This window comes from Nyctereutes procyonoides, unplaced genomic scaffold (genome assembly GCF_905146905.1).
Source record: "Nyctereutes procyonoides isolate TBG_1078 unplaced genomic scaffold, NYPRO_anot_genome, whole genome shotgun sequence".
In the NCBI taxonomy this organism is placed as follows: Eukaryota; Metazoa; Chordata; class Mammalia; order Carnivora; family Canidae; genus Nyctereutes; species Nyctereutes procyonoides.
Genome location: NW_026575030.1, coordinates 1,693,257 through 1,709,026, shown reverse-complemented (window position 1 = coordinate 1,709,026; position 15,770 = coordinate 1,693,257). Strand labels below are relative to the sequence as shown.

Here is a 15,770-nt window from a genome sequence, read left to right as displayed (position 1 = left end):
TTACCAACATACAGAGTAACACCCAGTGCTCATCCCGTCAAGTGTCCCCCTCAGTGCCCGTCACCCACTCACCCCCACCCCCCGCCCTCCTCCCCTTCCACCACCCCTAGTTCGTTTCCCAGAGTTAGGAGTCTTTATGTTCTGTCTCCCTTTCTGATATCTCCCACACATTTCTTCTCCCTTCCCTTATATTCCCCTTCACTATTATTCATATTCCCCAAATGAATGAGAACATACACTGTTTGTCCTTCTCCGATTGACTTACTTCACTCAGCATAATACCCTCCAGTTCCATCCACGTTGAAGCAAATGGTGGGTATTCCTTGTGGTTTCTTGTGTTGGTGATTTTAGCCATTCTGACATGTGTGAGATGATGATGTCTCATGGTAGTTTTGATTTGCATTTCCCTGATGATGGGTGAGGTTGACCATCTTTTCATGTGTCTGGTGGCAATCTGGATGTTTTCTCTGGAGAAATGCCTGTTGTCTCCTACCCATTTTTTAATTGAATTATTTGTGTGTGTTTTTTTTTTTTTTTTTTTGTATTGAGTTGTAGAAGTTCCTTATATGTTGTGGATATGAACCTCCTATTGGATATATAATTTGCAAATATCTTTTCCCATTTGGTAGGTCATCTTTTTGTTTTGTCTATTGTTTCCTTCACTGTGCACAGGCTTTTTATTTTGATGTAGTCCCAATAGTTTATTTTTGCCTTTGTTTTCCTTGTTTCAGGAGATATCTAGAAAAATGTTATTATGATCCATGTCAGAGAAATTAATACCTGTGCTCTTTTCTATGGTTCTTATGATTCACATCTAACATTTAGGTCTTTAATCCATTTTAAGTTTATTTTTGTGTCTGGTATAAGAAAGTAGTCCACTTCACTCTTTTACATGTAACTGTCCAGTTTTCCCAACATTATTTGTTGAAGATCCTTTTTCCCATTGAATACTCTTGCCTCCTTTGTCATAGATTAATTGACCATACAATTGTGGGTTTATTTCTGGACTCTGTATTCTGGTTGATTGATCTATGTGCCTGTTTCTGTGCCTATACCATGCTGTTTTGATTACTATAGCTTTGTAACATATCCTGAAATCTGGAATTATAATACCTTCAGCTTTGGTCTTCTTTCTCAAGATTGGTTTGGTTACTCAAGGTCTTTTGTGGTTCCATACAAATTTGGGGATTATTCTAGTTCTGTGAAAAATATTGTTGGTATTTGATAGTGATTACATTAAAACTGTAGATTGGTTTGGGTAGTATAGACATTTTAATAAAATTCTTCCAGTTCATGAGCACGGAATATAATATCTTTCTATTTGTTTATATAATCTTAATGTTGATGTGGCAGTTTTATGTTCTATGTAGGGTGTGCTCCACCAGTGACTATCACCAATAACTACGGGTTGGGGGGGCTCTGTTCAGTAGTCCTCTTGCCTTTTAACAAAAAGACAAAAAGTTGCAGAAGGTTAGCAGCCCTTGAGGGACCATCGGCATGGAATGGGCCGCTGTCAGCTCCTGTAGGGAGGAGGGCTGATTCCTTCATTGGACTTCATTCACATTGTATTTGTAGCGGTGTCTTAGCAAATGGAAGTCATACATAATGCAAATTCAGTGACTGTCCTCACACTCCTCCTATACAAAGGGGCGGTGAGGAAGAAAGGATTGAGAGAATATTCCTAACTCAGTGGTTCTCAATTTGGGACATTGGCAACATCTGGAGGTGTTTTGGTTGTCACATAGAGGGATTGCTACTGTCATTCAGTGCTCGAGGCCAGGGATGCTGCCAAACACCTTTAATGCCTAGGACATCCCTCAGCAGCAAAGGATTTTCTGGCCCAAAACGTCAATAGTGTTAAAGCTAAGAAACCCTAATGAAGGGCTTCTGTGTATAGCTAATCTCAATCGCTGGTAATAGTTAAATGCCATTTTTACTTGTGGGCTGTTTGACTGGTTATATAGCTTCCAGGCAAAAAGGCTAGAGGAGTTTGGTTTTTTAACACTGCAGTCACCTCCCAGTGGTACCACTGCCCCTGTCTGCATGGCTGGTCTTTGGCAATCTTCAGGTTTCTGGAGAAGCAGTTGATGCTTTCGATTCATTATATGAGCAAAGCTGGTGGCTCCTGCGTACACCAGTTAAGGATGTGCCAGGGGTAGAGGCTGAGTCATGCTAACCATGGCACTGCAACCCCTAGAGGAGAGCAAGCTCATGACCCTTTCGATAAAGTGATAAACTCCTTCATCACTTGGGAAGAGATTTCTTGAGAAGGATGAGAGCGTTTTCCAGAGGATAGTTTTATTTTTTACTTTTATGTGTAGCAGGCAGTTGTATAGGGCTTATTATGCACCAAGTGGTATTCCGAACATTTTATAAATATTAACTCATGAAGTCCACGTAACAACCCAAAGTGGTAAGCTTATCCTTTTTTTTTTTAATATTTTATTTATTTATTCCTGAGAGACACAGAGAGGCAGAGACACAGGCAGAGGGAGAAGCAGACTCCCTGCAGGGAGCCCAGTGTGGAATTTGATCCCAGTACTCCAGGATCATGACCTGAGCCAAAGGCAGATGCTCAACCACTGAGCCACCCAGATATCCCTAGGTTGACTTATTCTTATCCCTTTTTTTAAAGATAAGGAAATAGGAGTGAACAATAAGGAAGGACGTAAACCTAGAAACTTTGGCTCCAGAGTCTGGGCCCTTCACCACAATGTTGTGAATGAGAGACACTGAATTTCACACTTGAGTTCTTTCTCTATCTACCCTGGCTCTCGACTTCTGGCTGGTCCATTGAGGCATCAGGGAATTAGGCCAACCTGACTCAAGTCCTCATTCCAGTTAATTATCTCTATAGCCATGAGCACATAACTTCATGTCCAGGAACCTCCGTGTTCTCATCTATATAAAATGAAGTTGTACCTCACCGGCCTCGCAGAAGAGATTAAGATAACGTGGGGTTTCTTAGATTTCTATGTGGCATGTAGTAGGCATCCAGGAAACATTAGTTCCTTTCTGCCCTTCTCTGTTATAATGCTATTTTGAGCTCTGTTGCTATAATGTTGTGGCCAGCTGCTTCCCACCTGTGGGTAAAAGACACGCTGAAGACCAAAAAATAGCCCCGGTCAGATATTTGTTAGGATGAATGAATGGACTGCTACAGAGGCTAACATTGTGAGGAAGTCTGATGTTCAGTTTGGGGAGAGTAGTGGGGAGGTTGCGCTTATGCCAAGCTCAGAACTCACCAGACTTTCAGGAGAAAGGTGTGGGTTTGGTTCTGCTTGTAATGTTTGGTCTGCTCCAACCATGCCTCCCATTTGTAAGCCACACTACAGACTTGCATGTTAATCCCACACTTTGTCTCTGTTTTAATGGCTTTCCTCTCCACTTGACAACATAGGACAGACAGCCTAGCCTGAGTGCCTTACGGCTGAGGGTCAAGGTTGATTGGCTGTGTCTCGGGGTTGGTGAACTGATCCCGTGTGTGCTTCTTTCCTGGCCAGATGAGATCACCTACTCAAAGCAGGTTTGCCCTGTTCCCAGTAGGAGGGAAAGTGGCAATTTTGCATTTGTCTCAGTTCAGGACTTTGCATATCCTGCTACCCACACCTATGCACTTTTCCCCTGAACCACTCCCAGCTCATTAATGAGGCTGGATTCTATTCACATGGGTGGCCAGCCTGTTGTCTTTCTGCCTTCCTCACATGTGCAAATCAATGTATCTTCTTTTGATTATGCGTTTCCAGAAGAGAGAAGCTTAATCTTCTTGTGTGTGTGTAATACCTCGTGTACAAACTTAGTAAATGCTTATGTATATCTGAGGGTAAAGTGTCTATAATTTTGTCTGAGAGAAGTGTAGCATTTAACCCACAGTCACACGGGTAGAAAAGGGAATCAACTCTTAAATGTAAGCACCATGAGAGACTATCCCCAGCATCTAGGACAGTGCCTGGCACACAGTAGTTGTTTAGTAAATATTTCTTGAATGAATGAATGAATGAATGAATCTGGTCTTAATTTAAGTATCTTTCTAAATCTCCTTATAGTTACTTCTGAGTTATCCAACATGCCTGGAATTGGGAACTGGAGTTTTTATTAAGTATTACCATAAGTAACCAACAGAAATAAAGACTTGGGAAAAAATTGGGATGTACTGGAGGATATAGCACTAAAAATAACTTTCTTTTCAAAGATTTTGTTTATTTGTTCATGAGAGACAGAGAGAGAGAGAGAGAGGCAGAGACATAGGCAGAGGGACAAGCAGGCTCCCTGCTGGGATCCTGATGCGGGGACTTGATCCCAGGAACCCAAGATCACAACCTGAGCCAAAGGCAAGATGCTCAACCACTGAGCCACCCAGGTATCCCAATGACAAGGAACTTGATCCAGAAGCTACTTCAAGGCCTTTCTGCACTTTGGGGTTGTCATTCTCTAGGTCAGACTACTATGCTGTAGGAAGGAGGAATTTAACAGAGTGCTTTGACTGAATGCTAAGGAATACTGGTTTTTTTCGATCAGCCTAGTGGCTGGGAATAATTTTATGTCACCTACTGCCAAACTCACATCATAGAAAAGACCAATTTTTTTTGTACTGTCTTGACCACTTGAAGATGGTCTCTGTCATCTGTAAGATAGGGTTTGTTAGGACATGTCTTCAGATAGTACTTCTTGACTGTGCCACTTTCTGTTCTCCATGTCCGAGAGAGACAGAGAGGAGGAGGAGGGAGAGCGAGAGAAAGAGAGCAAATGCATGCATGCAGCAGACAAACATACAGAGGCCAAAGAATTTTTCAACTATCTGCATTTTCTTTTACAGATCTGAAGAAAACTCTTGCTGTGCTGTTGGATAACATCTTGCAGCGCATTGGCAAGTTAGAGTCAAAAGTGGACAATCTTGTTGTCAATGGCACAGGGACAAACTCGACCAACTCCACTACGGCTGTTCCCAGCTTGGTAGCACTTGAGAAAATTAATGTGGCAGGTAAGAACGGCACTTGTGTGTCCTGACATGGAGTCAGACCCTGCTTTGAACCAGGAAGACAATAAAGGAGCACAGTGGTTCTTTCTGGTATCAATCCCATAAACTTGGTACAGCCCCTCTAAAGCTGATTTTGAATTTGTTTTTGATTAACATGTTAAAAGACTTTTAAAGTTTCATCATGATATGTAATCCTGGTGGCTTCTGTGACATATTTCACATAATGAGCTCCTGGAATTCACTTTTAATGAGAAGATTCATAGCATGGATAAGTGAAATAGAGAGGTTATCTGGGAAGCTCATGCCAGTTGGAGGTCCTTTCTCCTCCTCATTTTTGTCAGTTTCAAAAATCTGTTCCATATAATAGATTCTCTCCTTCCCATTGTTAAAGAAGAGCCACGATTGCAGAAAATGTCTCCTATGTGTATATGGGGAGATGCAAATTCTGGAAATGGCACTGATGAAATAAACGGATCTTGGGCTGATTCTGCTGCCCACTCATGGACACCAACCTGCATTTCTCCCTGGGGTGGATTTAGTCTAGTCCCTTCTTAAAACTAGACTCTTGGATGAGAGAAGAAGAATAGATTAAAGAAAAAGCTCAAATCTCGTACAGTGTGTATTGCCTATGGCTTGTGTCGGATACCCCCTATCACACTGTCCTGGGGTTACCCTCTGGGTCTCTGTATTTAGCCAGGACTTGTTCTTATTAGGATGACAAAGCAGAGCCCGAGGATTAGGATAAGGTGCTTTGGGTGAATGGTTGTAGATGAGTTGTCTGCATTTCTGGTGGTGGTATCCAAACTCTAGCAAATGGATAAAATAAGGGGCTGGGTTGCTTTCGGATACTTTGAAAATCTAATTTAGTGTACTTTTTGGTTTCTCTCTACCTCTGACTTGCATTATAGAAAAGTACGGACTTTAGCAGGAGAGATTTTTCTCCTTTCCTACCTCCTAGTGTCAAAACATTTAATTGTTTCGCATTATGCAAGCTCGTTGTATTACCTTTCTGTTATGTTCTTTGCCCTTTAGCAACTGTTAAATCACAAAATATATTTCTAATAATCCAAAGTGTCCAACCCAAGAACGGTATTAAAAATAACTTTTAATTACAACACAGAGGCAGTGTCATCTGGGCCATAAATCCTATCTTCCCTGCAGTTTTCAACAGCTTCTGTAATTAGACAAGAAAACCTCCCACTGTGTTGAGCTGCTTATTAATAAATGGAACCCATGCCTCTCCAACCTCCACTCCTCCACCCCCGTCCCCAGTAGGAAACGCTACTGAAAAGGTCCTATCTGATTTCCTGGCAGTTCTGCGTTTTCCTGTTTCCAGAGGTGGAGTGGGGTGCTCCGTCTGCCTTTACCTTCACTGCTTCCCACGGCCTCTGTCGTATATGGCCCATATAAATAAGTCAGTTGTCATTCTATGCCCTGAGAAGGGATCTTGCTGACTCTGTCCTGATTGTGTGCCAGGCTCACAGGGAGACTCACACTGCCTGGGCTTCAGGTACCTGGGTTCAGAACGGTAGATAGAACTTCAGGAGTGAATTGGGAGGGAGTCGGTGGCTCCTTCTTTCAAGCGGGATCCTAACTCCATGTATTGAGTTAGTTAGTTTACTCCATTAACCCCTCTTGAGCACGATTTCCAAGTTGATGGGTCTCCTTTCCATGTGCCACTGGTACTCTGTTTTTACTAGTATTTAAAGGACCTTAAGGATTTTGTGTGTTTTGTGGGGGTGGGGCAGGAGGAGAAGGGAGCCAATTTAGAGTTGTGCCTTTAGTAATTAACCTCATTGTCACTCCTTTGCATCTTTTGTATATGCTACACTCTGAGATTTTTAATGGCCAATTAAGAAGATAGTATATATGCATAAAATCCCATAAAAGGTGGCCATGTAAGGGGAGGTAGCTATGAGGCTTCTCATAGGAAGGTACATTTTGAAAGTAGGTAGTATTGAGGCATAGGGTCCTCATGAAAGAGACACAGATTAGAAATGGATTGTGACTCAGGAAATAATTGGCAGGAAGAGGAGGAAACTAACATCCAGCAACTATCCAGGAAATACCGGTTACTATTTGTGATCCTTGGAGGCACATGATTTTACTCAGTCTTCTCAACGTCTATGATTGCATTACTGGTTTCACAGATTTTATGGAGTTGAAGTGTTTGGAAGGGGGATACCTTTAGTGTAGGAATCCTCTGAGGTCAGCTTAAGACCCAGCACCATTAAGAGAAGAGGTTGTGAGTGTTGGCTCCATCTTCCTGGCTCTCGTTTGTAAATCATCACAAATGGGCAACTTTAGAAAAATATGCTGCCATTTTCTTAGAGGCTCCTAGAGAGCTGACAGTTTCCTGGGATATTTAATAACCTGTCTACTAAGGAAGTTCTCTGTGTCTTAAGAGTCTGTTTTTATGGCCAGCCTGTGTAAAAACAAGCTTGTCCCTCTGTGTGCACGGGCAGTCCTCCCTTAGGCCTTAATGGCCACAGTGGATGTAGACATGAGGGAGTGGGGAGGAGGGCTTTATATTTTGTCAGTTGAACAACCTATTTCTAAACTGTTTGCCCTGTCTGTAGATTAGGGTGCCAAAGAGAAGGATAAAATGTTAGTTTGTACACTTGTTCAGGAAAAAGCCATTTATTGCTTTTGTTGCCCTCTCTCCAATCCATGGCCATATTGTCCCCAGACCCCTGCTCTGGAGCCTGGAGAGCGTTCATTTTTAGAGGGTTCCAATTCTGAGTGAAGTTTTTCTCTCTTTTTGCATTAAGACATGTGGTTATTGCTCAGAAATGTTCTCCCTGGTGTGTCTTTACTGCTTACTCTGGTGTCTTATTGCTCGCTGATGTTTCTGATTGCTTACTGTTGTGTCTTATTGCTTGCTGATATATCTTCTGGTTGGCTCTAAACTGATTCTAAATTAGGTACCCATAGCAGTTGAAGAAGGGTTCCCTAAATTTATTTTCTTTTTAGGCATAGCTCTGTATATGTGTGTGTGCGTGTGCCCTTCCTCTGTTTAGTTGTGTTTTCTGTACCTTGTATCCAAAATGGCTTTTCTTTCCAAATTTATCACTCTTGGGCTTTTTTATTCTGTGAAAGCAATGTTCCCCTAGAGAAATCTCGCTGGAAATGAACTCCATTGAAATCAAGAATTAGCTCGAACTGCGTTCTTGAGTTTGGTTTATCTTCTGGAATACGAAAATGAATCGAAGAAACAAAAATCCAGATTTTAAAATATCCCCACCCTTCAACCAGTCACATAGTAAATCAGTTTCTACTCCTTGAAAGAACTTGAATCTTTGCCAAAATTATACACTTTCAGAATGAGGCATTTGTTTTTGGAAAGACCGATTCTGCTTTTCTCTAGTTTTATGATCTTAAATTATGAAGCAGAGTGAATAGCATTGGATCTGTTGTTCTTTGCCATGTGCAACATAGAGGAAAGGTTAAAAAAAAAATTGTGATAATGAAAGTGCTTGCCTTTTGAGGCCTGACAGTGTCCACTTGATCTTTGTTTTGTCCATAGTGCCTTGTCCAAAGCCTACCTGTTGAAAGTACATAATAAATGCCCCCTGGGATTGGATTGTGCTGGAGGGGACAGCATGCAGTTTCATTGCTAAAAGGAATGTCTCCTTTTGGTTCCTCTTTTCCATTTCTGCTTATGGGATTTGCATGGAAGTGGGGCTTGGCATCTCATTTCCCTTACTCAAACCTTAGCAAACACCACCTATGAAGTAGAGTTTTGTTTTGCTTTTTTAATCTGTCATGTCTGAGCTTCCCACAAATGCTTCCATGCTGTGGAGTCTTCATAGAATGTGATGGTTACAACTCTAGATGGTAGTATTTTAGGGAATGGGCACTCTTTCCATCAGTTGGGGGGGTGGGGCATGAGTGCATGTGTACCTCTGCATTTATTTACTTATGCTTTAAAGAACTAGTTGTGATTCACATCAGCTGAATGACATCAGCTGAATAAGTCACCAGCATTGAGGGTTAGCTATAAGGCACAACTTGATGATAACATTAAGGCTGATGTCCAATAGTGAGTCTAAACCAAACTTTAGCCAGGCCTACATTTCACAAACGTCAATAGTCACACGCTGTGTAGTATGTGTAGTATCACAGTATCTGCAGGTGAAGTGCAATGTATTTGAGCTTGGATGCTGTTCTCAATAAAAAGAGCCATAATTATTATTCTACCATTTAAAAACTGAAAATGAAAAATGTCCCTGCTGAGTTTCAGGACTTGCATTTGGAAGTGCAATTTTCCCCCTTTTGTGCTGTTAATGAACCTTGAAATTAACTTGCATCTGTGTTGTTTTCTCACTTGGGTCCCCATGTTACCAGTTGTGTTGGAGTAGCACCTAAAGTGCCTCAGCCCCCTGCCCAGCTCCACAGGTGGCTTTTTGGGGATCAGGTAATGGCTGGTGTATGGCACCCCAGATGGCTGGGAGACAGGAGAGGGCTGGGTGCTTTCTTATTAACGTGAGTGAGAAACACAGTTGTTTCTACATCTACATGTATATCTACATGTACATGTTGTTTCCAGTTTCATTCTTTATAAGGGCAGCACTAAATACTTGGCTGCTTGTCAGAGATAATTCTTTTGGTATCTTCCTAGAAAAATGTATGTCATTGCTGGTGTGGTTTTCATTTTGTGTGGTCAGGGTGTTTTGATTTTTGTCATAAAGAAGGAGAAAGGAGGGCAGGAGGAGGAAGCGAAAGAGAACTACAGTTCGAGAGAAGTGATGCTAACCTTATGAGCATGGATATTTATAGCACTGATGCTCAACTGCTGGCAATTTTGCAAACCCCTCCACCCCCCTGGCCATGCTTAGCGATGTCTGGAGACATTTCTGGTTGACATCTAGGAGGTACTATTGGCATCTTGTAGAAAGAGGCCAAGGATGCTGCCAAACATTCTGTAGTGCATAGGCTAGCCCCCACAATAGCAAATTCTCTAGCCAAAAATGTCAATTGTAGGGGCACCTGGGTGGCCCAGTGGTCACATGTCTGCCTTTGGCTCAGGTTGTGATCCCAGGGTTCTGGGATTGAGTGCCGCATCAGGCTCCCCACAGGGAGCCTGCTTCTCCCATTGCCTATGTCTCTGCCTCTCACTATGTGTTTTTCATGAATAAATAAACATTTTTTAAAAGTATCAATTGTACGGTGGTTGAGGAGCCCTGATTTACAAGGTAATATTGGAATCTGGTGTTTCACTTAAGACCAGTGCAGAAAGATGCTAGAATGTTGTGCTCAGCTTATGGGCCAGCTGACACATAAAATATCCTTCTCTCGGGATCCCTGGGTGGCTCAGCAGTTTAGCACCTGCCTTTGGCCTAGGGTGTGGTCCTGGAGTCCCGGGATCGAGTCCCACATTGGGCTCCCTGCATGGAGCCTGCTTCTCCTTCTGCCTGTGTCTCTGCCTCTCTCTCTCTCTCTCTCTCTCTCTCTCATAAATAAATAAATCTTTAAAAAAAAAAAAATCTCTCTTCCTTGCAAGGCTGTTGGCAAGTCCTCAGCCCCAACCACTTTTAGTTTTGCAACCGATCTTTGAGACCTCCAAGAAAGAGATTTTTATAAACTCTCGGAAGGCTCTTGGGATCCTGACCTTTAAGAAACTCCTTTCCTGGACCCACTCCAGTAAATTTTTGGCAACATGCATTTTACTCCTGCTTCTATAGAAGGTAATTATTTCTTTTCATGAAAGAGCTGCTAATTCAGAATAATGATGGCAAAGTAGTCTGAGAGAGTAGATTTAAATTACAGGAATGGGTTAGAGGAAATTCTATTTTATTAATTTTACGCAGAGTATATAATTATCAAGACACGAGAGAGTAAATTAAATGAGGTAAGAAAAACAAGACAGGTCCCCCAAGATCCACTTTACAGCGTGAAACAACTTACGTAGTATATTTGGAGCAGTAGAAAAGGAGATGATCCTGAACAAGGTAGGTTGAGGGAGTCTGTGAAGAGTAAAACTCAGAAGTTTGTATTGGTTATGGAGGCAGTGACAACTGAGGAGATTTTAAATAAAGCAGGAGGACAATGAGATGAGACCTGAGTTTTTGGAGAAGAATTAGTGGCCAAGTGGAAGTGGGGTGCTTTAAAGGGGGAAGCCAAGTGAGACAGTTTAGTGGAGTGGGTAGGAGAAGGCTTGAAAGGAGGCATGTGCATGATGCCCAAGGGAAGGGGGATTAGAGACCTGAGTCAGGTGGAGGTGATGTCAGGACACTGGTGGACGACAGGAGAGAATGAGGCGGTGCTGTCATCATGACCAAGTGATGCCTTTATTGAGGAAACAAGCCCACAAAGACAGGATCTTGTGAGGACAGTAGCCATGTGTTAATGTGGGTTGCTTTACTGCAAGCCATTTGTTTAAGGAAGATCAGCTTAAAGGAAGTTGGAACATTGGTTCTAGTGCTCAGGACTTGAAAGGCTTCATGGAAGGCAGTGGTTTGGAGCCTGGCTGTCCTAGTTCAGATCCCAGCTCCACCACTTTAATGCCTCTGTGACCATGGGCATCTTTCTTAACTTTTCTATGGCCCTCTTTCCTCGTTTGTACAATTAGGGAAATAATAGTAGTGCCCATTTTCATGGGAGTTGTTGATGGGGATTAAGTAAACCACGTCAGACATATGCCTGGTACAAAGTTAGCACTAAATGAGTGTTAATTACAGTTTACAAGCCACATCGATGTAGCTTTTATTTTGTTGATGTAAGAATGGAAATTGCAGTAACTAGTTATTAGAATATCACAAATAACTAATATATGTGTAATGTATAGATTAGAAAATAATTTTGTATGTGTTCATTTGAGTGCTTTAAATTTACAGTTCCCAAATGGACCTTTTTTGTTGGTACTTAAAGGCTTAGCAGGATACCCATGTGTTTGTCAATAATCTCTTTAAAAAGAGGCAAAAAATCTTAAATGGAAAGGGAGTTGGGGGCCCATGTAGTTGACTACTTCCAGAGATGATGCTGAGCTGCCCTGCCTTCTGATTTGGCTTCATTCTACGGCCATCTTCTCAGGGTGGTGGTTGAAATGGTCACTGGGGGGTCTAGGTTGCTGGCAACATTCTTGAAAGGGTGTGGTTCAGATCATCTTGGCTTGCTGTATATGCCTCTCCATGATCTAGTCACAGTACTCGATGACATCTTGATTGGGTATCTCTGAATCATGCAGGTCACCCCAGGGTTTCACGGTGGGGGGAAAAGTCCTTAAAGAGAGTCCAGGCAGCAGATAAAATAGGTATGACTACCAGAGACCCACGTCACATTATTGGTTTGGATTTCCAGAATTGTCCTAAACCGTCTGCGGCCATACCACCCTGAATGCGCCTGATCTCGTCCGAATTGTCCTAAGCCTGACTCAAACTTTTCTTTCCTTGGTGGTTCAGAGGACGAAGCTTCCAGAATGTTAACCTTCCTTCTCCCATTCGAAATGCTGCTGTTATGGCTGAATGTGGCACAGCCCTGCGGGGAGCTTGCCTCGCCTACACTCTGCTATTTATTTATGCTGTTATACATTTACCTGTTTCTGTCCTCGGCCTGGAATGCCCTTCTGCTTTCCTGGTTCTTCTTTATCAGCTTTTCCAAGACTCCTCTGAAGCAGTGGCTCCCATAAAAAGCCTTCCTGAGATCCCCTCCAGCCTCAGAAGTTTCTGGTGCCCTTGCTTTGTGTTTTCACAACTGTTATTATGTACATCCTTGGACCTTCCCATACTTTATCTGTCTCCACAGCCAAGCTCTAAGCTCTTTGAAGGCATGGGCAAAATATCCTGCATTTTTCTTTTGAACCCAGTACCTAAGTGAGAGCCTGGCAAATAGCAGGATCTCAGTAGGAGTCCAAGTGAATGTACTTCTTCCTCTCTGGGACATGAACCAGGTCAGCTGCTGTCCTAAAACTTGTATCATGACAGTGATGGCCACGTGGTCAGTTCTAGATCGGTGTGTCTGCCACTGGCCTGCTTTGACAATTAAGTGAATACTTTTGGAATCCCCCAATGCACCTGGAAAGTTGCATTGCAGTTGACTGTTATTTGTTCAAGGGGGGAAATGCCTTTGCTTTGCTACGCTTTTAAGAAAACTAGGGTTACATAACAAGACTTTATTTTGTAACTCTTGATGGCTGGTTATGTAAGTAGGATTTAAACACTTCTAACGAGCTATAATAGAGATGACTATCAATGAGTAGTCCTTGCAGAAAAGTGGGAACCCACTAATCCTTTAGACTTAGTACTCAACCTTCAAGAAGTACATGGCTTTTTTTTTTCATTTCAGTAAGTCAGAGTATGTATCCCAGTGAGGAATGCTGTTTTCCCCAGCCTCTTGAGGTTGGTGGAGGACAGGAGCTCTTAGGAACCTGTACTATGGGATTGGCCATGCACTTTTACTTTTGTTGGTGAAAATTCCTCTATATGGGGCTGTTCAGTGGATTGGAGATAGGACAGGCTGAAATAGTCTCGTTTTAATCAGAAGGCGACAGATCCCACTTGCTCTTAATTTGGCTAAATCGGGTACATGTATACAGTTGTACTATCAGTCTGCATATGGTATTGATTCATTAGACATTCCACAGCCACAGCATAGCATATGCTTTCCCACTGATACTCCCTTGTCTTTACCATTCCATCCTTTACCTGTTTTTATTGACACATGTCTCAAAGAGGCAGTCTGGAGCCTGAGATTTAAAAATTCAGAAAAAAAAATGTAGAATTAAAGTGTTTCAATGGGAGCAGGGGGCTATGTCTATCTCTGGGTGGTTAAAACAGTTTCTTAGGTATGAATGCTTGTGGGGATTTTGATGGATTTCCTTTTAAGCTCTGCTTTTGAGTTTGTAGATCCATAGCTGCTAAAATTAGGCAACCTAAATGAAAATCAGTTGTTAGGTTTTGTTGATGTTTTTTGCCTTCTTGGTGTGTCTCAGAAAAAGAAGAGAGAAAGCAGCCTGTATTGTGAAGGTGATCTGAAATTGTTGGCTGAGTTTAAAAAGGAAGCAAAGGGGCATCCGGTTAGATGTGTGGCCAAGAGTGGCTGAGCCGCCCCACAGTTCTGGGCAGCAGATGTCCTTTCCATTACTGTCCAGAATGGTCTCCTTGACCTTTGGACATTCAGCACATCTCATGAGCAGGATCACAGCACCCAAGTCAACTCATGTCAAGCTGAGGACCCGTGGCATTGACAGAGGCAGCAGAGGGACTATGTGTCTGGGGTCGATGAAGGGTTTAAATTGCATTTTGATTTGCCTCGTCAGAGTTGGCCAGCTATACTATTAGCTGGTTTTAAGCTGTCTTGATGTTCCATGTTGGTGAGCTTTTAGACCAGCATTAATAGTGGGAACTTGCTCTCTACCTCCATGCAGCTAGAGATGGGCTCTTAAAAGTCATTACAGAAGAGCCACAGTGAGCATCAAGTAAACGACTTGTCCCCCAACAGCAGGGAGGCATTTGCACAAGATTGAATGGCAGCCATAGGATTGTGGTTCAGACACAGACTCTGGACCCTGCCACCTTGGGTTCAAATCTTAGCTCTACCACCACCTGCCTGTGTGTCCTTGGATAAACTCAGTTTCATCATCAGTAAAATGGGGATAAAGTACCTGTGCCGTGGGATCATTGTGAGGATTGAGTTCTTACATGGGAAACACTTGAGGCTGGGCACAAAATCAGAGCTCAATAACTCGTGGCCTTTGGGACATGCACTTCTTAACTTGACCTGAAGGCTTGGCCTCTGAGCCAGAGTGTAGCAGCACATGGTTAGTGCTTATTGAGTGTGTAAACTACCTAGTTGTAATGTTGTATTTTATAGAGAAAATAGTATAGGAACCTGGGAAAAGTTATTTCTGTAAGTTACTTGACAGTCACAGGCCAGACCTGGTCTGGCATAATACACTCTTGAACAGAACTCCTGGCTTCCTTTTTTACTCACCATTGGCATCTTATTTACCATCACTGGGCTTCAGCTTCAAGCTCTGTGTGGAGATAGTGATGCCAACACTATCCTTATGTGCCCTTGAGGATGCAATGAGTTAATGCATCTGAGAGTCTAGCACAGTTCTTAACCCCACTTACCTACAGTTCCTGCTTTTTGGGGTTAAGACTTGTTAAAAGGGAGGAGGCACAAATATAATATGGCAAACATTGTATGTTTTATACAGCCAACATTGGATGGTGCCAAGACTTGTGTCAGGCAGTAGAAAGGCAGCCAGGTAAGAAACTAGAGTTTCTGTTGTAAACAAAGGGCCACACTGTGTAGCGGAGAAGGGAGGGAGTATTGGCAGTGTTTATAATACCTTTCCTGACCCTCAGCCTAGAGCTTCTTTCATACTAGTTCAAGAGGACCTGTTGGTTTTGCCTGACCTTTTGGCCTTAGGCACGAACTTCAAACTCTCTGGCCATCTAGGGATAGGAGAGGGATAGGAGTAACCTGTAGGAATTAGCATAGAAGGAATTTTCATAATCACATGGTGGAAGGCATGCAGCCCTCGTCACAGCAAACTGAAGAAGTCTGGAAACTGCCTGACCCCTCACGGTACCTTCTCACTCAGAAGTCGGGAGGGGAATTCCTGTGCCGTGGAGCTCAGCTCTCAAGAGAAGACAGTCATTAACCTGTCTAAACTTTATGCTAATAGAACTTTCTCAATAATTGCTTTCATTAAGTATGGTTAATATGAGCTGAACAAGTTGTGGCAAGATGAGCAGAACAAAGTAAATATTTAGGACTTTATTTCAGGGTTCATTTGGGTTAGGGCAAAGAGAAGATTAGTAAAAGCTGAATCTGATGGTATCTG

At 42.5% G+C, this 15,770-nt stretch overlaps 1 protein-coding gene across 7 annotated transcripts in view; it reads left to right on the top strand.

The window, feature by feature from the left end:
• MGAT5 (alpha-1,6-mannosylglycoprotein 6-beta-N-acetylglucosaminyltransferase) overlaps window positions 1–15,770 on the top strand; it is a 336,949-nt gene that overhangs the window by 138,469 nt on the left and 182,710 nt on the right. For all 7 annotated transcript variants that reach the window (XM_055315894.1, XM_055315891.1, XM_055315888.1 and 4 more), the window contains one exon: window positions 4,817–4,981. In XM_055315894.1, coding sequence (XP_055171869.1) covers window positions 4,817–4,981 — 165 coding nt within the window. The remainder of the gene's footprint in view (window positions 1–4,816; window positions 4,982–15,770) is intronic.